Genomic DNA, 24,355 nt, shown 5'->3' with positions numbered 1-24,355 from the left:
GTTGGCCCATTTTTATTATAACCATGAGCTCATGGAGGCCAAGGAGGAGAGAGCCTGGTTCCCCTCAGTCTATTTCTGCAAGGCCTAAGAGGTCCCCCTTTTCAGGGAGCCTTTCCCTGGTTGAGACATACTTTATTTTAATGCCTCTTTTCTTTACAGTAGGGCACATTGATCCCTGGCCAAGGGGGTTCTGGGTTCCCCAGGTTTGGTGGTTGTGGCCCCTCCACCCTATAGACCTGTCAACAGAGCCACCCTGGAAACCCTTTCCCAGATTGAACAGGTGGGCTTGTGTGTCCACTTGAAGGGGTCGGTGGTGGAGAAAGGTTGATAATACATCATGCAACGGCCGGGCTGGACTGTCGGGTCTTTATGGTGCCGCTCTGGTTCTTGCTTCTCTTGTACCGGCATTTGGAGGGCACTTGGCCCAGCCTGGGAAACAACCTGGCTGCTGGTCTTAGAGAAAGTAGATCCTCTGGGCCTGGGGCGCCCTGGGGAGACTGGTGGCAGCAGAGTGTCTGGAACTGGAGGCGGCCAGGTGTAGACAGCCTTGGGGGTGCGTACAGAGGGGACAGGATAGGTTTAGCCTTGAGATTTCTGGATGGGATCTGTAGAGGCTAGGGCTTCTGTTGGTCTTTTTGGGCCACTTGGATGAGGCGATTAAGACCCAGGCCCATCCCTGCCTATTGCAAGCGAATGGCACCCAGGGGGTAGGGTCTGGGCAAGTCCTAGCCAGGAGTCAATGTACAGAAATTGGTCAGGGTGTTTTGGTGTTCTGTTACAACGAGCCAAACCCGATGAGTCGCTGGGACAGCTAATGTCCCTTTTGAAGGCCATCCAGCATTGAAGGTGGGTCATTCTAACTCACATAGGGTTCTCTGTTGGCCAGGATATATTTTAACTTCATATTCTTCTGTAAACCCCTTTCTCGGATTTTGATCCTACAGTCTGGGACTGTAGGTTGACTCTGCCTTGGTCCCATAGTGATGTTTCCCTGTGTCGCCGGCGCAGAGACAGACAAAGGGTGGGTGTCCCTGCAGAGAGACCAGGCCCAGGCCCGCCTGTCCGCCCTCCTGGGGGACACCTGCATGCCTCTTGGCCACCGTGAGTCCGTATAAACCCCAGACTGGCGCCCCAAGGGCTCGCCTTAGACCCTATGAGGTCACTCCGGAGACAGGTCAGGGCCCACTCGGACTCCGTGGACTTCTGGGGGCCCTAAGGGTGGAGCCACGGCCTCGGGCCGCCTGACCCGGCAGGTCGAACTGCACATCCGCTCGGGCTTTCACACCGACGTTCTTACGGTTCCTCCCCCCAGGCCGGACCTGCGCGATTCCTTTCCCTTCGGGAGTTCTGTCCTGCCCCCCTTTCGGGGGTTTCTGACCTGAGGGAACCACCCCCCGCCCCGAGTCCGTACCTGTGAGACCTCTGGGAGGTGTCTGGGAGGAGATCGGTCTCCCCTTCCGGCCTGACGGGGGCCTGCCGGAAACCAGGCGGCGCGCCCTCTCCTTTACGACCCTCGTGCGTCGCCGCCGCGACAGCCGCAAACCGGTGGCCGCGATGGTGCCCGCGGGGGAGCCACGTGTTGCGAACCTGGACTGGGTCCTGGCCCCAAACCCAAGCGGCCCTCGGAGAGCCTGGAGGACGGGAGGCTCATTTCATGGCGGTGGGCCCGCGAGAGAGTAATCTCTCCAGGTTGGGAGACCCGAGCACAAAGGGGATCGTTTCTACACTTTTGCTTCTGTATCTGTGCCAGCCACTCCTGCGCCACGACCAGCAGGGTGGGTGGCAGAGAACAAAGAATGGCCCTGGGGCCGCGACTGGGATTCCCCTGATGGATTGGTTCGCCACCACACAGATTTTCCTTATCATGACTTCAGAATCCATGATCTAAACCATTCCGTGAAGCTGCCCTTAAAACCCTACCTTTATATTGCTGGGTGATGTAAGGATTCATACAGAAAAAATATTCTAAGGAAGTGACCCTGAAGATCTGGTATGGAAAATGGAGGCAGGGGCACCTGGGTGGCTCAGTCAGTTATGCATTTGCCTTCGGCTCAGCTCACCATCCCAGGGTCCTGGGATTGAGCCCCGGATCAGGTTCCCTGCTCAGCGGGGAGTCTGCTTTCTCCCTCTGCCCCTCTCCTTGCTCATGCTTACACTCTCTCTCTCTCTCTCTCTCTCTGAAATAAATAAAAATGGAAGTGAATATGGAAAAAATTGTAAGATCCCCAATGCAAAATGGCAGGCCACAGTTCTCCTTAAATATTGAAGCACTTTTATACGGCATCACTTCTATATCCCAGACTGTGACGGTATCCACACACTTCTGTGTAACAGCTGCAGGAGACGAAGTCCCCAGGACCACATTCTTGCCCATCTTTTTCCTCTGAAACGGACACCATCCATTGTACGCGGCATCGATGCTCTCTGTTTTAATCCCACAGATGAAAGAGCTCGGGGTCATCTTCTACAACTGCAGCTGCCTGGTCCTGGACTTACAGAGGATATTCGCTCTGTACAGCTCATTAAAGTTCAAGAACAGAGTGCCTCAGACCTGGTCCAAGAGGCTCTATGGCGTCTACGACAACGAGAAGAAGTTGCAGCTTCAATTGAATGAAACCAAATCTCAAGCCTTTGTGTCGGTGAGTCCTTGCCCTCCCGCTCCTCCTTCCTCCCAAGCTGGAACGTTCGAGTATGATCCGGGCCATCCCGAATTCCCCACATCCGTTCTGTCCCATCCCTCAAAGAGGTAAGGTACACGCTCTCAGGCTCGGCCGTCCCCAATGAGGGGAACAGTGATGAAGGTTAATGGTCGTTCCTAGCTCCCGAGGTCACCGTGCTCCTCCACTCTGGCCACGGAGTCCTCCTTTGATGAAAGGAGTCTGAGGGAACCCCAGTGTGTAACACAGATAAAAGGAGAGCTGTGTGTATGTCACTGAAGCTGAGGGCAGGGCAGGGCACAGCCTCTGGCCCCTGACTACACTGAAAACCACCACCCATCCCCCACCTCTACCCCCCCCCCCACCACAGCTGCCCCACAGTGTCAATGGGAATGGGCAGTGGGACTCTGTGCCTACAGCGCTGCTCCCCAATCTTTAATGAAGAACTGGCTGGGGCAGGGGCACCTGGGGGGCTCATTTAGATGTCTGCCTCCATCTCAGGTCATGATCTCAGGGTCCTGGGATCTAGCCAGGCTCCCTGCTCAGTGGGGAACCTGCTTCTCCCCTCAACTTCCCCGCTTGTGTTCCCTCTCTCACGGAGTCTCTGTCACAGAAAAACCTTAAAAAAAAAAAGGACTGGCTGGGGAGTCTGTTTAAAATGCAAATGTAGAGCCCCCCCCTTCTCCTACCCAGGATCGAAGCACTGGTCTGGGGTAAGATCTTAGAATTTTGTTTTGAAGCAGGCTCCACAGCTCATCCTAGTGCTCAGATAAACTGCTTAAAACCATGCTCCTAATTCAACACGCTCATCATCCTTTTTGCGTTTCAAACCCAAAGCACAGTCTGAAAATTTAGCCAGGTAGCAATTGAGACAAAAGAGGGTGTTTTTCTGTCTTAACAAATTCATATAAATACAAATAGCAGAACACAGACTGCAAGATTTTCATCAAACCAAGCTAAAAAAAAACCTTTTCTTTAAAATATGCAGCAGACCACAATGCAGTCGCCAGTAGCATATTGCATAAGGCGTTTTACGAGCATAATTATTTCATGTATTCGGTTTCATTTCCTCTCAAGACAACCCTGTAAGACGGGAAGGCCAGCTCTGATTCTGAATTTGTAGACGACTAGCAATAGGAAATTGGCCAAGGAACCCTGAATCCAGAAGGTGACAGGGTGACACGACACCCCAAGGGACACTTGCTTAGCCAGTAGAGCAGATGGGAAGCAGCAAGGAATAGATGAATTCTCAGCAGATTTCAGACAATTGCTGGATTTTGAATTTATGGTTTGAATCTTAGAGCTAGGTGGATGTGAGTTTTGTGTACATTTATATTCTGACTCTTAAAAAGCTGGGGGAGTCCCCCCCCCTTGTTGATCCCAAAGTTACCATACCTGCCCCAGAGAGAAGGCCAGACCCTTAATAAAATCTACTAAAACAAAGGCCTTTGCTGTATTCTAGGGCAGATCTGCCAGTTGCTTTTTATTAAATGATTTGCCCCCAAATAAATAGAGTTTTGAAACATGCCTTCAGGAATAGCCTTTTAAACTGTATAATGTCTCTGCTTTCTGTTTTTATTTTTCATATTATTACTTTATCTTCTATTTCCTATTAATATCAAGCCTATCTTTGAATTCCAGTTTGATAGATATTAATTGAACACAGTTTTTGCAGAGACATAAAATCCTTCAGGTAAAAAATAATGTCAGACCTCCCCACCACTAGAATTGGTAACATTTGCCCAAAGCTCTTTGATCTCACCCCTAATGTAGCATTTATCACATTCTCATAACTGTTTGTTTATTGATCATTGCTCCCACTATTTAAAAGGCTCCAAAGGCCATATACAGGGCCATCTTCATCATTGCTATTCCCAGCACATTACTTACAGCTCCCTAAAAGCAACAATAAATGTGGGATTAGTTTTATTAGTAGTAATTTTAATAAAAAAGTTCTAGGATGCATATAATTTTCTGGGTAATACATGCCAAACAAATGTCAAGCAAATTTATTGAAATTCAAAGTATTTGTTATAAAATATCTTAAAATAGTATATATTTTTTTAAATATTTATTTGACAGACAGAGATCACAAGTAGGCAGAGAGGGGTGGGGGAAAGCAGGGCTCCCTGCTGAGCAGAGAGCCTGATCCCAGGGGTCGATCCCGGGACCCTGGGATCATGACCTGAGCTGAAGGCAGAGGTTTTAACCCACTGAGCCACCCAGGTGCCCCTAAAATAGTATATTTTTATAATCTCACAATTCCAAGACTAAGTTAACACATGCACACACAAATATCATTGAAGACCTTAAGAATTACTATTCCCCAAATTAGATTTGGGATGATTAATAACTTAGCATGTTATATATAAATTTTAAGTTATGATATAAATGTGGATTATTTCTAGTTTTCTCATGGAACACAAGGAGAGGCCTGGCGAGATTTCACTCTGTGATCTCTAACCACTTGGAGCCACATGATTTCGATTTATTTACTTTCCCCATTGAAGTCAGAAACAGGAACCATAGTTGACTGTGTTTTGGTCTTATCTTGTAGATTTCTCTTTGGAACGCTTGAGATTATAAATTTGCTTTCCAAGATCAAGACTAGTTGGTTCAAGGTCTGTTCTTTTCATGAGCAGGGAGCCCACCGTGGGACTTGATCCCAAGACTGTGAGCCTATAGCAGATGGAACCACCTAGGTGCCCCTCAAAGTCCATCATTACTGATCTGGGTGCTAGACAGATGTCATTTCTCATTACGGTTTCATTCACCCATCCAGTCCAGTGGACTGAGGTGCATTTAGTGAGTGAGTGCAGACATTAAGCAGAACGTGGTGCTGTGAAAAATACCCTGCTCTATTCCCTTGCTTCGTTGTTAATTACATTTGATTATCTTTGTGGAGAGATGCTTTACATTCCATGAAATTCACCCTTCCCAAGTATATGATTCAGTGGGTTTCAGTGTGGCCAGAGCTGTGCTTCCATCTCCATGGTCTCATTTCGAACACTGTCATCAGCACAAAGACCACACCCACTGGGGCCACTCTCCCTAGTCCCCTTCCCCCAGGCCCTGGCAACCACTCCTCTGCCGTCTCTTAGGGTTCTCCTCTCTCTAGCATTTCATATTAGTGGAGTAAGACAGTCTGTAGTCTTTTTTTTTTTTTTTAAAGATTTATTTGTTTGAGAGAGAGCACAGGAGGGAGCAGAGAAAAAGGGAGACAGACTCTAGCCGACTCCCCACTGAGCCCAGAGCCCAACATGGGGCTCAGTCTCGCGACCCTGAGATCATGACCCCAGCCAGAATCAAGAGTCGACGCTTCACTGACTGAGCCACGCCGGCACCCAACAGTGTGTCGTCTTTCGTAATTGACTCCTTTCACTCAAAGTCTATTAATGTTACAACATGAATCCGTACATCCCTCCTTTTTTATGGTCAAATAATATTCCAGGTATCAAATTTGGTTTATTCGTCCATCGGTTGATGAACATTTAGGAGTTCCTATCTTCTGGCTCCTGTGAAGAGTGCTGGTGTGAAGCTTTATGCACAAGGTTTTATTTGAACACCCGTTTCCAGTGTTTTGGGGATGTAGACTCAGGAGAAGTACCATGGGTAGTGTGATAGCTGTGCTGCACACTCTGAGACTGACAAACCATTCTCCAAACTGGCTGCCCCAATTGACGATTCCACCAGCAACAAATGACAGCTCCCATGTCTCCACATCTTTCCCAATGCCTGTTATTTTCGATTTTATTTCACCCCTCCTGGTGGGTGTGAAATGGTATGTCCCTGTGGTTTTTACTTGTATATTTTAATGTGTTCATTGGCCCTTTGTTCATCTTTTCTGAGACATGTCTTTCCGATCCTTTGCCCACTTCACTTGGATTATTATTATTGAGTGGTGAGTGTTCCTATACATTCCACATATACAGTTTGCAAATATATTCTCCCTTCTGTGGGGCCAGCTTTTTGTGTTTAATATATTTTAACTTATATATTCTTGGGATGGAGTGTGGATTCTTTACAAACCAGGAAACAGTTGTGAAATAAATCAGAAGCCTGCTAAGGCAAGTATTTAAAGACTATACAAAGCAAGTTATGTGAATGTTTAAGGCACTAGTTGATCTGAGAGAGAAACATATTGCCTAGATGCAGGTGCAGAAGAGAACTGGAGTGGTAAAAGGTCATCACAGAGCCAAAACAAAGAATGTTTTCCTGCTCCTTCCCATAATAAAGGAGTACACAGTGCAAGGCTCAGAAAATTAATTCAGGGGCTGCCTGGGTGGCTCGCTGAGGTGTCTGTCTTCTGCTCAGGTCATGATCCCAGGGTTCTGGGATCGAGCCCCACATCCGGCTACCTGCTCAGCGGGAAGCCTGCTTCTCCCTCTGCCTGCCACTGCCCCTGCCTGTGCTCTCTCGCTGTCAAATAAGTAAATAAAATCTTCTTTAAAAAAAGAAAATTAGGGGCGCCTGGGTGGCTCAGTGGGTTAAGCCACTGCCTTCGGCTCAGGTCATGGTCTCAGGGTCCTGAGATCAAGCCCCGTATCAGACTCTCTGCTCAGCAGGGAGCCGGCTTCCTCCTCTCTCTCTCTCTCTGCCTGCCTCTCTGCCTGCTTGTAATCTCTCTCTGTCAAATAAATAAATAAAATTTTTTAAAAAATAAATAAAGAAAAGAAAATTAATTCAGGACCAATAAGAGGGAGACTTAACAGCCTTCTAATTAAATTATTGGAACTAGTTAACTTCCTCTGTCAGACCAGTAGATCAGTCATTCTTTAGGTGGTTGTTCATTCACTTACATCTTAAGCAAATATTTCAAAGCCACTAGTATATCCAGACACTATTTTCAAAGGTAGTGGACTCTGGAATATACCCATCAGGCACTGCCACACCCCCAGGGCTGGGAGAACTGATACAAATAGTCACGCATTTCCCTAATACACACGACACCTGCCATACTCCAGGCATCAGGTTCAGCGGAAGGAACGCAGCGGACAAGTGCACATCCAGGGCTGTTCCCGAGTGGATGGAAATACCCAACGTGAAGCAGCTCCACTGGGAGTGAGGTCTGGTCTGGGAGTCCCTCCGACCTGCGGCGCTGGTTAACGCAGGAAGCCCTCTCACGTTCAGCCCACAGATACTGCTATAGAGCAGGGGCTAGGAGTGGCCTGGAGATAACCAGGTGTTGGAGATACACAGCCCCGCGGGGCACAGGCCAGTGCAGAAGCACCCAGCCTCATGAAGACGACCCCATGTCACGGGCTAGAATAAACACCACCAAGCCAGCAACTTATTTTGGGCCACCGATGTACACCGAGCAGCCAGACTAGAGCTAGGATGTGGCAGGCGCTGAGTGCTATTGGCTGAACAAAGTCCAGCAAGCACAGAAGAGAGGCCCGGAACCCAGACAGCAAGACGGGTGTGTCCGTGATGACCCAACCCCCCCTTCAGCCATAGGGCTCAGCAGGTGGAAGGGACCCGCCCGCACGCCTCCGCAGGCTGTAAATGCGGGAGCCGGGCCAGGAGCACCGGATGGCATCGCGCACGACCAGATGTGAGGAGACCAAGGACACTGCGCCTCCATTTGCTCCTCCCTGAAACCGGAACTAGATTTGGGAACACAAGGAAATCCGGGAGACTTCTGAAACAAAAACCGGGGCCTCCAGATGCACGACAGGGCTGGCTCAGGCCCTGGTCTGGGGCTGACATTTTTTTTAAAGATTTAATTTACTTATTTGACACACACAGAGAGAGAAAGTACAAGCAGGAGGAGCAGCAGAGGCAGAGGGAGAAGCAGACTCCCTGCCAAGCAGGGAGTCCCATGCGGGACTCGGTCCCAGGACTCTGGGATCATGACCCGTGCCAAAGGCAGCCACCTAACTGACTGAGCCACCCAGGCCCCCTGGTGCTAACACTTAAAGCAGACCCAACAGGCTGAGGGAATTAAATCGTTTCCATATTGACTGTATTGATAGAGACAGAAAAATGAGTGCCTAGAATCCCTAAAATCCAGCCAGGGACTGTCTCAGCAGGCAGATGAGGCAGGGGTCATAGGCTAACTAATATCACAGATAAATCATATTATGAGAGGCCAGAGAAAGGAGAAGGAGCCTCTGGGTTCCACAGAGGGGCTCGTCCTAGAGCTGGAAGGTAGAGAAAGTCGAGGACTCTGAGGGGCCAGAAATGCTGACGGGAGCAAACACGCAGAGCGCAGAGATTGGGGCTGGGCCGTTCCTTCCCTCTGGGGCACGGAGGGCATGGTGGCTGGCCCAGGAGGGAGGCAGAGAAACGGGAGGCCAAGGCACAAAGGGCCAGAGATAGACCCCTCCAGTGAGTTCAGGCAGGATTCCCAGACACCAGGAATGCTGAGCTTGACGTGTGTGTGTGTGTTTACATCATGGTGACAAGGAAATGATGTGTTAAAGTCCCAGCAAAGAGCACTAGGGAGAAATGGCAGGAGGGACAGGGAGACACAGGAGACGCTGTAGAAGCAGGAACATCTTTCCCGCAGACAGCCGGAGTAACCGCCATGTGTGTGGTTTGTTTTTTATTGCTTTTATTGTATGGTTTGTTTCTATTTTGTGTCCGTTCATGAGGGTTTGTTGTGGTTTTGGCGTTAGTCTTTTTCAAAGACTTAGAAGCTCACCCTCATTCCAAAGTAAAAATCATTTAAATAATCAAAAACCATTTGATAGTCAGCTGCCAAGGTGACTTTCTGAGCAGGGACTCCGGGGTGGGGGTTGGGGGGTACCCTGACCAGGCTCCTTTCCTGCCCCTCTCCCCCACGCTCCGCATTCCTCCGCGTCAGGATCTAGAACGCCCACTTCGTCTTCCCTAAGCAGGGTTGAGGATTCCCAGCAGCGTGGTGTGGGGAGCCCCTGAACCTTGGATGAGAGACCCAATGCCCCCACAGCAGGGAGTTCCAGAAACCATGTATTCAGACTTCTGGTACAAAACACCCCTTGGATTACGCATGCCTCTCCACGTGCCGTCTGTATAGAATATGTACTACACGGTAACGCCTGAGAAAATTTGCAGCTCTGCCTGACAAGGTGTCCGCCAGAGCCCCCTAAGTGTAGAGCTAGAGTGCTCCCCAAATCGGGTGTCGATATCGAACACTAGAATCCCCTCCCAAAACAGACGCAAAGGACAGCCTCGAGACCCGTCCTGGGACACCCAGATCTGAACATGCCTCAGCTGTGCTAGGATCGCATATGTATTTGTCCAGTCTCATCCAGAACTGCGAAGTTGGTTTGCAAAACTTGACCCAAAAGCCAAGCTCCATTAGAATACGTAAAAAACAGCAACAAAAGAGAGAAAGCCCCAGCTAACAAAAAGCAATCTAAACGTCAGAGGTTTTGTGTGTTTTTGCAGAATTCTCCCAAGCTCTTCTGCCCCAAGAACAGAAGCTTTGACATCGATGCCATCTACAGCGTGATCGACGACGCCAAGCAGTATGTCTACATCGCAGTCACAGACTACCTGCCCATCTCCAGCACCAGCACCAAAAGGTCAGTGAGTGCACAGCCTCGTCCTCGAGCCCATTCTCCAGGGCCAGACACACATGGGGGACCACGGGGAGCCAGCCTGCACCCAGAGATGCTCTCTGTTCACCTTGGGTTGCTGCCCATCAGACCTCCTCGGTCTGCATTCGGATCTTCCCCGTGACCTGTCTCCTCCCTCAGTCCATCTGCAGGACTCAGGGGTCGTCTCCTGCCAGAGTTCCTCAGTGCTCTACCTCACAGGCACGGGAACGACTTGCAAGTGAAGATGGGGGTTTTGTCATCCTGAGCGTTATTTGAAAAATAAAAATAAATGGAATAATCCAAACGATTCAGAAAAATACTACATCTTGAAGATGAGTTCGCAGGTGTCCTTGAAGGACATGCTGACACTGAGGAGGCCTGGCAAGACCTTCCGTGGAGGAGACGTCATCTCGTCGTGTCCCCGCCAGTCCTCATTAAATGCTCAACTTTCCTATGCTTTCCGCTTCAAGAAGGAGGAGACTCAGAACATGGATGTTCTCAGTCCATTCCTCTCTATGAAGAAGAAAGCATTTTAAAAAGGGATTTTTTTGCAGTAATTCATCACTGTTTGGGGCGGTGTGTAAGTCACTGAATATTTACATGGATGCAGGCATGGCTCTGCCCCAAATGTTCCCTGCTTTTGCTTTCTTGCTGGAAGTGCAAAGATGTGGGTGCTTGCGCTCTAAAGAACACATTGCGTCCAGGAAAAGTTTTCAAAGGGCACATTTCTGGGAGTACCACCTGAGACTTTTTAATTTGGAAAATTACAATTTCAAAATAACCATTTGCTGCGGTAAAATGATTATGCGTGCTCTCTATTGCTTGAATGATTTTTAAGTTGCCAACGCCAGATAGGCATAATATGCTTCCTTATGCAAATGGCTGTAGGATTGCAAAAGCATGTTTCTCCCAGAACTGCTGGAGACACTATGAAAACACTTTTACTTTAAAATGCGGTACATACTTGAATATTCATAGGTTTTTACCCATTTACTAGTGCACGGTTTCTAGTTCTCCTTTTTATTTTCCTCTTGTTTATTGTGTGTGTGTGGTTTCAGATACCATTTTAGATGTCAACTCCCCCTGGGGACGATTTTGAAACCTATTAGATAGGTTTTGCCTGATGTTTCCATTATTGTGGAAGGAGAATAAGGTCAAGTTTATGGACTTACGTTAGTATGGAGGCTGATTTCTTGGGATTGACAAAACCTTCATCCCATGAAGTCCCAGGAACAAAATTAAGCTCCTTTGTGGTTGGGGCGGGGGCAGGGAGTTAGCATGGAGAACCTAAAACATCTTGGAAAAGCAAAAGTCAGAAAAAACTAAAAGAATGATAAAGAACGGAAAACTCACATGAAGTTTTGCGTTTGGGTTATTAATCTTCCATTTCAGCTGTTAGTAAAAGAAGAGTTCTTTTCTCATCCTTAATGTAAGACCTGCCCCTGTTGTCAAGGATTCTGATGAAAAGTCATCAGAGACATAAGAGATAGTTCAAACATCTAGGCTATAATTAAATATGTAAGAATGAAAAAAAAAATTTGGAAAACTCCTGGGAAAAGACACTGAAGTTTGTGTCAGCTGAGAATGTCTATTTGGTTTGTTTTTTGTTTTGGTACATTTTACTTCTGGGAGTGGTGACATGACTTCATTATTCTGCTGCAGTAGAACAATGTAGCCACATAGAGCTACACTTCTTCCTTTCATAGTCTCACCAAAGGAAAACAACAAACTGCTTGAAGCATTTAATGCCCCCACTCAAAAATCTGAAAGTAGGACCATTAAAATCTCAACTGTAACCAGATGTGCTTTTGCCTTACTTTAAAATAATTACCTTTAACTATTTTCTTATCAAGTGTAAATGGGCTTTAGATATTTCATAATTATAAACATGCCAATGACATGTCTCTGTTCATTATTCATTTGTGGCAAAACATTCTTTTTTGATAGTATAAAAAAAATTAAGCAAGCTGGGTCTTTCAGGTTTGAAATTCAGACAACTTTTGAATAATATTACCACTAGCCAGTCTATGAGAAAATTTTGTTTTGTTTCTGTATATTAAACTTCCTTTTCATTACAATAAAAAAAAGAAAGAAAGAAAGAAAAAATATTTAAGTCAGCCTGACTCCTTGTCTTTACATTGTCCTAGAGAAATCTTTCAGGAGTGATTCCAACTTGAATAAACAAATAGATACTATCAAATATGCTACAGACTTAACTTTTAGTGTACGCCCTGCTAAACATCCAAATGAAAGGAAACACACGATCCCAAAGTAGAAATAGTTGGCAACGTGTAAAAAAATATATACACCGTCACTTAGCAGCAATGTTAGAAGTAACTTCTACTTTTCAAAGAAGTAGGAAGAAAGCAGAACAATGATGTGTGGCTAAGTAGATCTTGCAGTTAAAAAACCAGAGGCCCTATTTCACTTCTTCGTGTTTTAGCCATCGGGTGCTCTTTCTTTAAACAATTCACTTATTTATTTGGTTCTCAGTGTGCGGTGGTTCATTATTTATTTCCTCAGTCACATGCAATACATCTTTCAGAAGGAAATCAGTAAAAGTGTGAAGGAACAATAAAAATGTAGGCTGGCAGCCAAGAACCCCCTCTGGCAAAGTTACCTTTGGATGTGAAGGAGAAACAAAGGCTTTCCTAGAAAACAAAAGCTCAAGGCGTTCACCACTCAGAGACCTTCCTTACAAGAGGTGTTGAAGGGAGCTCTTCACATTGAAACAACAACAAAATGAAAGCACACTAAGTTCCGATTAAGGTGATAAACAAGCAGTTGGAATTAGAATATTGTAACTGTAACTCCTTTTTGGAATAGTAGATTATACTCTTAACTGTATGTTAAAGGAAAAGAGCATTAAAATAACTCTCCCTACTAAAAGTGGGGATGAAGTCACAGCTGACGAAGAGGTAACATCACAACATCGAAAGTACAGGAGGAGAGAAGCAAAAGGATGATAGGTGAAAAGAAAAGTGCAGTCAGTAGAGAAAACTGTTTTTTTCTATGAGATGCCTTGTGTAAACCCCATAGTAACTACATGACAAAAATCTAGGGCAGAAATATGAAACATGAAAAGGAGGGAGAACGACCAAATCATCCTGGACAACCACCAACTGGCAAAAGCAGACTGAAACAGAAAGAAAAACAAAGCCAGAAGGCGGGAGATAAAATGGCCAGTAGTAAGTAAATGCTTACCTATTAGCAATCACCCTCAGTGAAAATGCATTGAACTCACCAATCAAAAGGCACAGAGTGGCTGAAGGGACAAAAAAGCAAATATGCTGCCTAGAGGGGACTCACTTCAGCTCTAGAGACACGTACAGGCTCAGAGTGCAGGAATGCAAGATGACACTCCAAGCGAACAGAAATGAAGGCAAGTGTAACCATACTTATATTGGACAAAATAGACTTTAAGCCAGAAAGGGTCCCAGGAGACAAAGAAGGTCCTTATGTAATGATAAAAGGGCCAGTATATTAAGAAGATAGAGCAATTGTAAATATATGTGCTTGTTGCCAACACTGCAACTTCAAAACATATTAAGCAATTAATGAGGGATCATAAGGGAGAGATAGACGATAATGCAGTAATTGTAGGGCACTCTAATACCCAACATCAGCCATGGATAAACCAACCAGACAGAAAGTCAACAAGAAAATGTTGCAGTTGAACCTAGCTTTAGAACAAATGGACTTAGCAGGCGTACTCAGAACATCACACCCAACAGCAGCAGAATACATGTTCTTCTCAAGTGCACATGGAACATTCTCCGGGATAAATCACATACTAGGCCACAAATCAGCAAATTTAAGAGAGTTGAAATCCTACCAACTATCTTCTCTGACCACAATCCTATGAAACTAGGAATCAACAAGAAGACAGTAAAAAGATCTACAAATACATGAAACTAAAAGCACTTTTTTTTTTTTTAAAGATTTTATTTATTTATTTGACAGACAGAGATCACAAGTAGGCAGAGAGGCAGGCAGAGAGAAAGAGCGAGAGAGAGGGAAGCAGGCTTCCTGCGGAGCAGGGAGCCCGATGCGGGGCTCAATCCCAGGACCCTGAGATCATGACCCGAGCCGAAGGCAGCAGCCCAAACCACTGAGCCACCCAGGCGCCCCTAAAAGCACTTTTAAACAACTGTTGGGTCAAAGAAGAAATCAAAAGGGAAATAAAAAATTGTCTTGAAAACACAACATATCGAATATTATGGGATGCATAAAAGCAGATCCAAGAAGAAAGTTTATGACTATAAATACATACACTGGGAAATGAGAAAGATCTTAAATAACCTCACTTTACACCACAAGGAACTAAAAAAAGAAAGTATCAGAGCAGAAATAAATGAAATAGAGATCAATAGAAAGTATCAACAAACCAAGAACTGGTTCTCTGAAAAGAAAAACAAAATTGAAGCCTTTAGCTAGACTAAGGAAAAAAGAAAGCTCAAAGAAATAAACATGAAAGAGGAGATATTACAACTGATACTACAGAAATACCTAGAATTATGAGACTACTCTGAACAATTATATGTCAAGAAATTATGTAAACTAAAAGAAATGACTACATTTCTAGAAACACAACCTATCAAGACTAACACAGGAAGATGGAGAAAATCTGAACAGACCAGTTGTGAGTAAGGAGATTGAATTAGTAAAAAAAAAAAAAAACTCCCAACACAAGAAATCTCAGGACCAGATGGCTTCCAAACGTTTAAAGCAGAATTAACACCAGTCCTCCCCCAAATTTGTTCAATATACCAAGAAGGAGAAACACTTTCAAACTCATTCTGTGAGGCCAGCGTTACTTTGCTACCAAAATCAGATAAGGAGACCACAAGAAAGAAAACTATAGACTAATATCCCTGTTGGATATAGAGGCAAATATTCTCAAGAGATTATTAGCAGACTGAATTCAGGAATACATTAAAAAGGATTATACACACACAATGAACAAATGGGATTTTATCCCTGGGATACGAGGGTATTTCAACATATGCAAGTCAACAAATGCAAATACACTGCATCAGTAAAATGATAAATATGACATGATCATCTCAATAGACAAAGAAAAACCATTTGACAAAATACAACACCCTTTCATGATAATTTAAAACAAAAACAAAAACAAAAAAACCCTCTAACATGGGTACCGAAGGACTATAACTCAGCATGATAAAAGCCATATATGACAAACCAACAGCTAACATTACACTCACTGGAGAGAAATTAAACCATTTCCCCCAGGATCAGGAAAAAAGCAAGGATGCCTACTGTCAGCAGTCTTACCCAATACAGTCTTGGGAGCCCTAGCCAGAGCAATCAGGCAAGAAATAAAAGGAATACACATTGGGAAGAAAGAAGTAAAATTACCATTATTTGCTGATGATGTGACCTTATATGTAGAAAATCCTAGAAAATCAGTTTGAAAAAAAAAAAAAAAACTATTGGAATTAATCAACAATTTCAGTAAAGTGTTACGATACAACATCAGTTGTATTCCTTTACACCAATGATGAATCCTCTGAAAAAGCAGGAAAACCATCACATTCATAGTAACATCAAAAACAGTATTCTTAGGAATAAATTTAACAAAGGAAGTGAAAGATCTGTACAGTGAAAACTACAAAGCTTTGCTGAAAGAAACTGAAGAAGACACAGATAAATGGAAAGGCATCTCTGTCCGTGGACTAGAAGAATTAATATTGTTAAAGTGACTATACTACTGAAAGTGATCTACAGATTCAATGCAGTCCCCTTCAAAATACCAAAAGTATTCTTCACAGAAATAGAAGAATACCAAAAGTATTCTTCACAGAAATAGAAGAAATAACCTTAAAATTTGTGCAGAACCACAAAAGACCCCAAACAGTCAAAACAATCCTGAGAAAAAGAACAAAGCCGTAGTAATAAAAACAATACAAGACATCAACCAATGGAACAAAATAGCCCAGAACGAAACCCTGGCTTATACAGTCAACTAACATTCAACACAGGCACCAGGAGCACTCAATGGGGAAAAGACAGTCTCTTCAACAAATGGTGCTGGGGAAAACTGGAGAAAAACATAGAGAAGAGTGAAGTTGGACCCCTCTCAACACGACTCACAAAAATTAACTCAAGATAGATCAAAGACTTAAGATAAGACCTGATACCATAAAACTCCTAGAAGAAGATATAGGGGGAAAGCCCATCAATAATGGTCTTGGTAATAATTCTTTTGGCATGACACCAAAGCCCAAACAACAATAACAAAAAATTAACAGATGGGACTATATCAAACTCAAAAGGTTTTGCACCGCAAAGGAAACAATTAACAAAATAAAAGGACAGCCTACAGAATGGGGAAAGATTTTTGCAATCCATATCACTCTGTATGGAATCTAGAAAACTTCTACCTGTAGAAAACACAGTGCAAGGATGGTTACCAATGGCTGGGGGATAAGGGACAAGAGTGACAGTGTTTAAGACTGCAAACTTGTGATGAGTAGTCAATAGGTCAAGGCTAATGTGCTGTGAGCATTTTACTGTGATTATGTAATCTGGTGACTGTCAGTACATGGGCAGTCATTACAATATAAGACGGTACCAAAGGAACATGCTGTGTAGCTTTTTAAATTTATACAATGCTATGCATCAAATTTATTCCTTAAGAAAAAAAGGAGGCTGATTGGTCTGTGGGCTATTAATATTCTTCACTTATACTTGCATTCAACAAATGTTTATTGGGCACTGTGCAGAAGTGAGTAAAGTCTGAGTGGTGTGTGGTCCCAGGAACTCCATCCCATAGGGTGAATGGACACAGAACCTAGTGTAACCGCACAGTGCGGTGAATGGTACAACAGTATATCCATAGCATATTATAGGGCCTCGGTGAGAGCAGCTGTGGCAGGTTCAGAGGAAGCAGAAGCTTACTGGAGGAAATGCTACCTGATTACATTTTAAAATACGCAGGAGTTGATCAAACAAAGGATAAGAAGGAGTTTTCCAGGTAGAAGGGACAGCTTGGGCAAAGTTTTAGGTGGGGAAAAAATAGCCCTACCACATGCCAGGATCTGTAACGGGTTTGGTGCTGGACACAGGCGGTGAGAGACCAAATTGGAGGGAGGGCAGGGACCCAGGACAGGAGGATCTGACTGTGAGGGAGTCTTGTGACTTTGGGGAGCCTCCACTATGTTTTAATCACGGGAGATACGCTTTTAGACAGATCACTTCGGTGGTCATGGAAAATGTACTTGACAGGGCCAAGACTGGAGGCTGCGAAACCATTTTGGAGCAGGTACAGTGGCCCAGGTCAGGGACGATGATGACGGCCGTGGAGGACAGAATAAAGGCTACACGTGCCAGGAGCATCTCTGCAGTACACGGGGAGGAGGAGAGCGGGCACAAGGATTGCCAGGTCTTTGCTTTGGGTGATGAGATGATGAACATTATACAAAGTAGAAGGAATAAGCAGATTTGTGACTTTAAACTCCTTATAAAGGTCCAGATGGGTAAAGATCTTACAAAGATATCCAGAAGGAAGTCTGAAGGTGAGCCTGGTGATGTGAATTTGGAGCTTTTCAACTCTAGAGACAGCTGAGATCAAGTGCGTCGATGAAGCCGCCACGGAGATGGCCTGTCGAGGGGAGGACGGGACGGTGACGGAGTCTTAGGGTGTACGGACCGCACGATAGATCCAGGAACGCTGAGAGATCAGGAAGGGACAGACCAGCAAACCACAGGGTCATAGAAGCCACGGAGTCCCTTTCAAGAAGAAAAGAACCATCAACAGAGACACATGTGGCTTAAACTAACAGGAAAATAAGAATGGAGTGATGTCCATTAGATCTGGCTGTTGGGACATCACCACTGACTTGGAGATTTGCACAAGAATGGTGAGCTGGAGGCCAGGGGGCAGTAGGCTGAGGAGTGGGTGGGGGCGGTCAAGTCAAGTCAGAGGTTCTGGATTACACTGTCGAGAAGTTACATTCACAAAAAAGTAGAGACAGACCCACACCGACGGAGAGCAAACTGATGGTCGCCAGAGGGGAGGGGCAGGAGGACAGGCAAGGTGCGCAAAGGGAGAGGGAGGTACAGGCTTCCGGCTGCAGAACGAGTGTCACAAGGATGATGGCACAGCACAGGGAACATACTCGTGATTGTGTCACGGTGCTGTGTGGTGACAAATGGCAGCTGCCCTTGTGGTGAGCACAACGTACTATATAGAGATGCTGAATCGCTGCGTTGTACACCGAGACTAACGTAACGTGTCAGCTACACTCCAAGACAGATGATAGACAGATGGAAGTTTACTTAGTTCAAAAGGGAAAAGAAACTGTGCACCAGCCACACAAAGATGCAATCAGGGGAGGGTTTTCTGAGCGAGATTTACATTTTGTCTCAAACTAAGAGGAAGGGGTGGTGGGGTGGCGGGGTGGGGGGTTGAAACTCTCTTTGGGAAGGAACGGCCAATGAAACACAGTTGCGGAGGGTCAGGGGAATAGCCCAGGGGGTAGGGTGGTCCAGGTCTGACCCTGAACAGGTTGCCTTATCCTCTGAGCTGGGGGAAAGGGGAGAAGGATGTGTGAGGCTCTGGGGGGTAGAAAGTTGTGAAAGATCAAAACAGAGAAGCTCTACATTGTGCATAGAGGGAGAAACCAGTTTTTCTCGAGTGGGGTACAGCTTAGAGTAGCTACAGAAAGGTCCTAGAGGAAGAACTTGCCCAAGGCAAGGACGAGGTGATGGATGGCGGTGAGGGCCTAGATGCCTTTGTGATGTCTCCTACCTCACGGGGCTGAGCTGACCTTGTTCAGCAGTCCTTGGCTTTGTGGCTGTAGAAACAGACCAAGGGAGGTGTGGCTCTGACCCAAGAGCTCAAGGAAGGGGCAGGGCATGTGTCCTTCAGGTGATCACTAAGGTTGGGCTGGGTTGGGAAGGGGACCCGAAGCTGATGGGGCAGGAGAGTGCTCAGTGGAGATTTCACAGGGTGCAGGACACTGGGGGACCACAGGCTAGTCCATACGAAGAGGAGACATTTGGAGGTGCGCTGATTACAAAGCCAGCAGGCTAACGTTTTGATGATACTTTATTAGTCGAAACTGAGTTGGCCTGGAATGAGGGAAAGATTTGAACCAGTGAACAGAAGGTCTACGGGGGGAGAGAGAGATTTGGGGCCTGTCTTTAAGATGGAAATGTTTGTTGTTTTTTCTTTTTAAATGAGAAATCAACAGTTCTGGAAGTGACAATGTGTGGTGTTGGGGGGCCGACCCCATCTCCTAAACCAGATGGGTAAATTGTGGTGGCAAATAACATGGCAGAAGTTCTGGAGAAGCTGTGGCCTCAGGAGGAGTCAGGAGTTATTTAAGGCAAAAGGCTATGGATTCGGGGCAGAGGCTGAGCCTCCAGGAGACCCCGTTGGCCTGGTGGAGAAGTCCAGGGCCAGAGTAGCTGGCGGCTTGGTCAGGAAAGAGGAAGGCAGCCTGGAAATGGGAGTGTGGGGAAGTTTGGGTAATCAGAGCAGAAGCTCACTTGGGGGGTTGGGGGGGGCAATTTCCAAAGAAGAAGTTCTCGAAGCCTTTGGGGACTAATGGGGTGCTCAAAGAATTCTGTTGGAAAGTTGACTCTCAGCGCACAGGTGAGCTGAGGTGATGAGGAGCGGTGAGGACAGCAGGTGGTGGAGGTCAGTCTGCCCACACCCTCTGAGGCCCCGGTGGTGGGAGAACCCATTTCAGTCAGGGGGAGGACCCAGGAGAGTATCGTCTGTAGGTGCCCAACCCAGGAGATCTGTGTGTTTTCAAGGTGTCCGATCAGGTTATGTCTATATTGAAGAACGAAGTAATGATCGGGTTAATACAAATGTTCTTTGCAGTCTAGTAAATTTCTTCCCCCAAACTAACTTATTTTCTTTATTTTTATCCACATGGATATTATTCCTACAGGACTTACTGGCCAGACTTGGATGGGAAAATAAGAGAAGCATTAGTTTTGCGAAGCGTTAAAGTTCGACTCCTTATAAGCTTCTGGAAGGAAACTGACCCCCTTACATTTAACTTTATTTCATCTCTTAAAGCTATTTGCACTGAAATAGCCAACTGCAGTTTGAAAGTTGTAAGTATGATGTTAACTTCAGTATTATTACATAAAAAGGGCTGATTCCCTCCCCACGTCCCTGAAAGCTGTAGGCACACGCATTTGCATAAACTGCCATTTAAGAACCAGGATTACAGTCTCTGACAGTGAGAAAATATCTCAAAAGTAGGATAAGTATTTTTTTTAAGACAAACACAGGAGAAAAAGAGCCTGGAACCCATGTTTGCTGGAGCCCTCCCGGCCCTGCCCTGTCTTCACACACTGCCTGCTGGGTCTTCTCTGCTTTGCTTGAACTGCCTCGTTCACCTGCCATTCCTGTTTCTAAGTCTGTGACCATCAGAGGAGCAACACGTGCTCCTCCACAGTGTCCCACCACCACCACCTGAGCTCCAGTCCCTCAGGCTGGGTGCTAATCCACATACTTTGAGGGAGGCAAGATCGGGACCAGGTTTTCAGCTCAGTGTAGCAATGCCTTAGCTCAACTTTGATTCTCCTCAGGTTCTCACATGTGACGCCCTCATCCTCCTCTCTAGGCCTTTGCATACGCTGTTCCCTCGGCCTACAGCACTCTCTTCCTCTGTGCCTTACTGGCTAAGGCCCGCTAGTCCTCTAGGGCTCACCTTTTCCAACCCCCACTGCAGTCATTCGGTAAATGTACCCTGAGACCCTACTCTGTGCCAGGCACCCTTCTGGGCGATGGCTCTGTGCTCCATGCAGTCTTTAGGGACCAAGATGACAGAGATGCCACCATCTACTCTGACACATAGCTTCCAAGGTAGTCCCAAGCCTCAGCATCCCCAGGCCCAGAGAGAGAACGGAGGACTGCCCGGGACGCGTTCCCGGGGTGGGCCTGGAGGGGGTGAAGATCCCGTCCGGGGTGGACCTGGGGGGGGTGAAGATCCCGTCCGGGGCAGACCTGGCGGGGTGAAGATCCCGTTAGCCTTTCTTCTGCTGCTCAGAAGTCACCGCCCCGCCACACCTAATGGCAGGGGAGGGGCGTGTTCCCACAAAGACAAAGGAACAGGTCTGTGGGTCATCAGTCTGCCATTCTGGGCACCCACATGGAGAACCCTCGTCCCCTATTGGTACCGCACAGCACAAAGTTCAGGACCTCCCAGAGACGTGCAGTTCTGGACCTCACAGTTCAATAAACAGAAACTAAAAAGAAAACGATTATGCATAAGACCCAAAACCCAGGCTGAAGTTACCTCCTCCCCATATAACAGGGACAGGGAAAGGCCAGTTAAATGTGTGTGCCGGTAGCCACAGCCAAAGGTTTTGTTGCACGTAATTCTGACACATGACCAATCTGCTTCCTTGCCCCTATGCCTCTGCCTCTGCCTCTCGCCGCCTCGCCCCCTTCGCCTCCGTTTCTCCCTCCCTCTCATTAGTGGTGGCTTCATTCAGCTCCATCAGACTTGGGTGGGAAGATTATACCGATTATGATTATTCCAGTTACCAGATTTTTGCTGCAGGATTGAGTCTTAACGGGCCTCCATCACTTAAAAGTATTTTTCAGACTAATTTTCTGCTCTTAGGCTCCTGGCACAATCAGTTTTTCCAACCCTTTGAAATACCAAATTTCCAGTATTCTGTTCTCTTTCCTGTCTGCTTACAAGCCAGCACACCTGATCCTGAGCTCATTCATCTCCTCTGATAACTTCCAGAAAGCACTAATAACAAACAACATACACCACTAACAGTTTGTTCCCTATCCCTTGCCCTGTAGCCAGAGTATTTTGGGGGGGGGGCAGGAGTGGGGGCAGTGCTTGGTCTTCCTTCCACATTAATGCAGGTTAGGGTTTTACCAAATACTTTGCCACTGCTTTGTTATCTATTCTTTCCATGTTGCAGAACCAATTTCCTTGTTGCCTGCTACCCATTGGGTAAACCGTTGTTACGTCTTCTGTTAAGTTTTTATCATTACTGTACAGCACCATCTCATTTCACTTTGCCTAGAAGTAGTAAGTGCTTAATTTTTTTTTTAAAGAAGGAATTTCTTAAGTTCATGAGTATAGACAGTTGGACAGGCACTGAATTACATACTTTCTATGTACTATCTAATATTCACAACTACACTATGAAGCAGGAACATTTATATTGTAAAGACATAGAAATTTATATTGTACATTTTAAAGACTTGAGAAGCTATACATCTGACATATATTTCTGGGATAAACAAAAATATAGATAAAATTTTCTTTAACTCATTCATATCATTAAATTTTTTAAAAGTTGAAGTTATCAACAATATAAAGACAAAATTCTAGGATTTACAATAGATTTCAAAAAATTATGATTTTCATGTAGATTACATTTTAATCTCCCTAACATTCTAATAATATTGATGGAAAACAAATTTTTTTCTCCATTTAACTGGTTTTTATAAACTGTGGTATCCATGCACATGTCTGAGTTCACAAATCAGTATTAGAAATAGAAACAGGTCTGCGAAGCCTAGAGCTAACATCTTACTCAATGATGAAGGGTTGAAAGCTTTTCCTTTAAGATCAGAAACAAGACAAGGGTTCCAGCTCTTACCACTCCTATTCAACATAGTACTGGAAGTCCTAGCCAGAGCAATCAGGCAAGAAAAGGAAATAAAACGTATTAGAATTGAAAAGGAAGAAGCAAAATTGTCTCTATTTGCAGATGACATGATTTTCTATATATAAAATCATAAGATTAACCCAAAAAATGTTGGGTTTAATCAGTGAATTAAGCAAAGTTGCAGGATATGAAATTAAATACAGAAACCAGTGGTGTTTCTACACACTAACAATGAAATTTCTGAAAAAGAAAGACATAGATTCCATTTATACTAGCATCAAAACAACAAAATACTTAGGAATAATCTTAACTAAGGAGATGAACCATTTCTATGCTGAATACTATAAGACGATGAAATCGAAGACAATGCAAAAAAATGGAAAGGTATCCCACATTCACAGATTAGAAAAATGGATATTGTTTAAACGTTAATACAACCAAAGCCATCTATAGATTCAATGCAATCCAATCAAGATTCCAGTGGCATTTTTACAGAAGTAGAAAAAACGCTCATAAAATTTATGTGGAACTGCAAAAGACCCTGAATAGCCAAAGAAATCTTGAGAAAGAACAAAAAAGCAAGTATTACACTTACCGATTTCAAGCTATGCTATAAAGCTACAGTCATCAGATACGGTACTGGCATAAAAACAGACAAATAGACCAATGGAATAGAACCAAGAGCTCAGAAATAAACCCAAGCATATGCAGCCAACCAATATTTGACCAGGGAGCCAAGAATACTCAATGGGGAAAAACATAATCTCGTCAACAAATGGTGTGGGATAACTGGATATCCACATGTAAAAGAATGAAACTGGACCCAGATCATACACCGATCACAAAAATGAACACAAAATGGATTAAAGACTTAACTGTAAGACCTGAAGCCATGAAACTCCTAGAAGAAAACACAGGAACGAAGTTACTCGACATGGATTAAGGTAATAATTTTTTGGATGGGACATCTAAAATACAAGCAACAAAACTAAAAAGAAACAAAGTGAAAAGATCACCTATGGAAGGGGAAAAATGTTTGCAAAGCATATATTTGATAAGGGCTTAATACCCAAAATCAATCAAAAACTCATACAACTGAATAACAAATAACCCAATTAAAAAATGGACAAAGCACCTGAACAGACATTTCTCCAGAGAAGATATACAGAAGGCCAAGAGGTACATGAAAAGATGCTCAACACTGCTAGTCATTAGGGAAATGCAAACCCAAACTGCTGTGAGATACCATAGCATGCATGTTAGGACAGCCGTCATCAAAAAGACGGGAGATGACAAGGATGTGGAGGAAAGGGAGCCTGTGTGCACCGCTGGCAGGAATGTAGATGGGCACAGCCACAATGGAAAACAGTATGGAGAATCCCCGAAAAATTAAAAATAGAACTACAGTGATTCAGCAATTCTATTTATGGGACTATATCCAAAGGAAACTAAAACACTAACTCAAAAAGGTATCTGTACCTTTGTGTTCTTAGCAGCAGTATTCATGGTAACCAAGAAATAGAAACAAGTGAAGTGCCCAGT

At 45.0% G+C, this 24,355-nt stretch overlaps 1 protein-coding gene across 4 annotated transcripts in view; it reads left to right on the top strand.

The window, feature by feature from the left end:
- The window catches only part of PLD5 (phospholipase D family member 5), a 394,942-nt gene that overhangs the window by 358,131 nt on the left and 12,456 nt on the right, over positions 1-24,355 (top strand). For all 4 annotated transcript variants that reach the window (XM_059412505.1, XM_059412504.1, XM_059412507.1 and 1 more), the window contains exons 6-8: positions 2,442-2,639; positions 10,032-10,168; positions 20,113-20,281. In XM_059412505.1, the coding sequence (XP_059268488.1) occupies positions 2,442-2,639; positions 10,032-10,168; positions 20,113-20,281 (504 nt within the window). The remainder of the gene's footprint in view (positions 1-2,441; positions 2,640-10,031; positions 10,169-20,112; positions 20,282-24,355) is intronic.

Source organism: Mustela nigripes, chromosome 10 (assembly GCF_022355385.1).
Source record: "Mustela nigripes isolate SB6536 chromosome 10, MUSNIG.SB6536, whole genome shotgun sequence".
Taxonomy (NCBI): domain Eukaryota; kingdom Metazoa; phylum Chordata; class Mammalia; order Carnivora; family Mustelidae; genus Mustela; species Mustela nigripes.
Note: the sequence above shows the minus strand (reverse complement) of the source record. Positions and strands in the feature narration are given on the sequence as shown.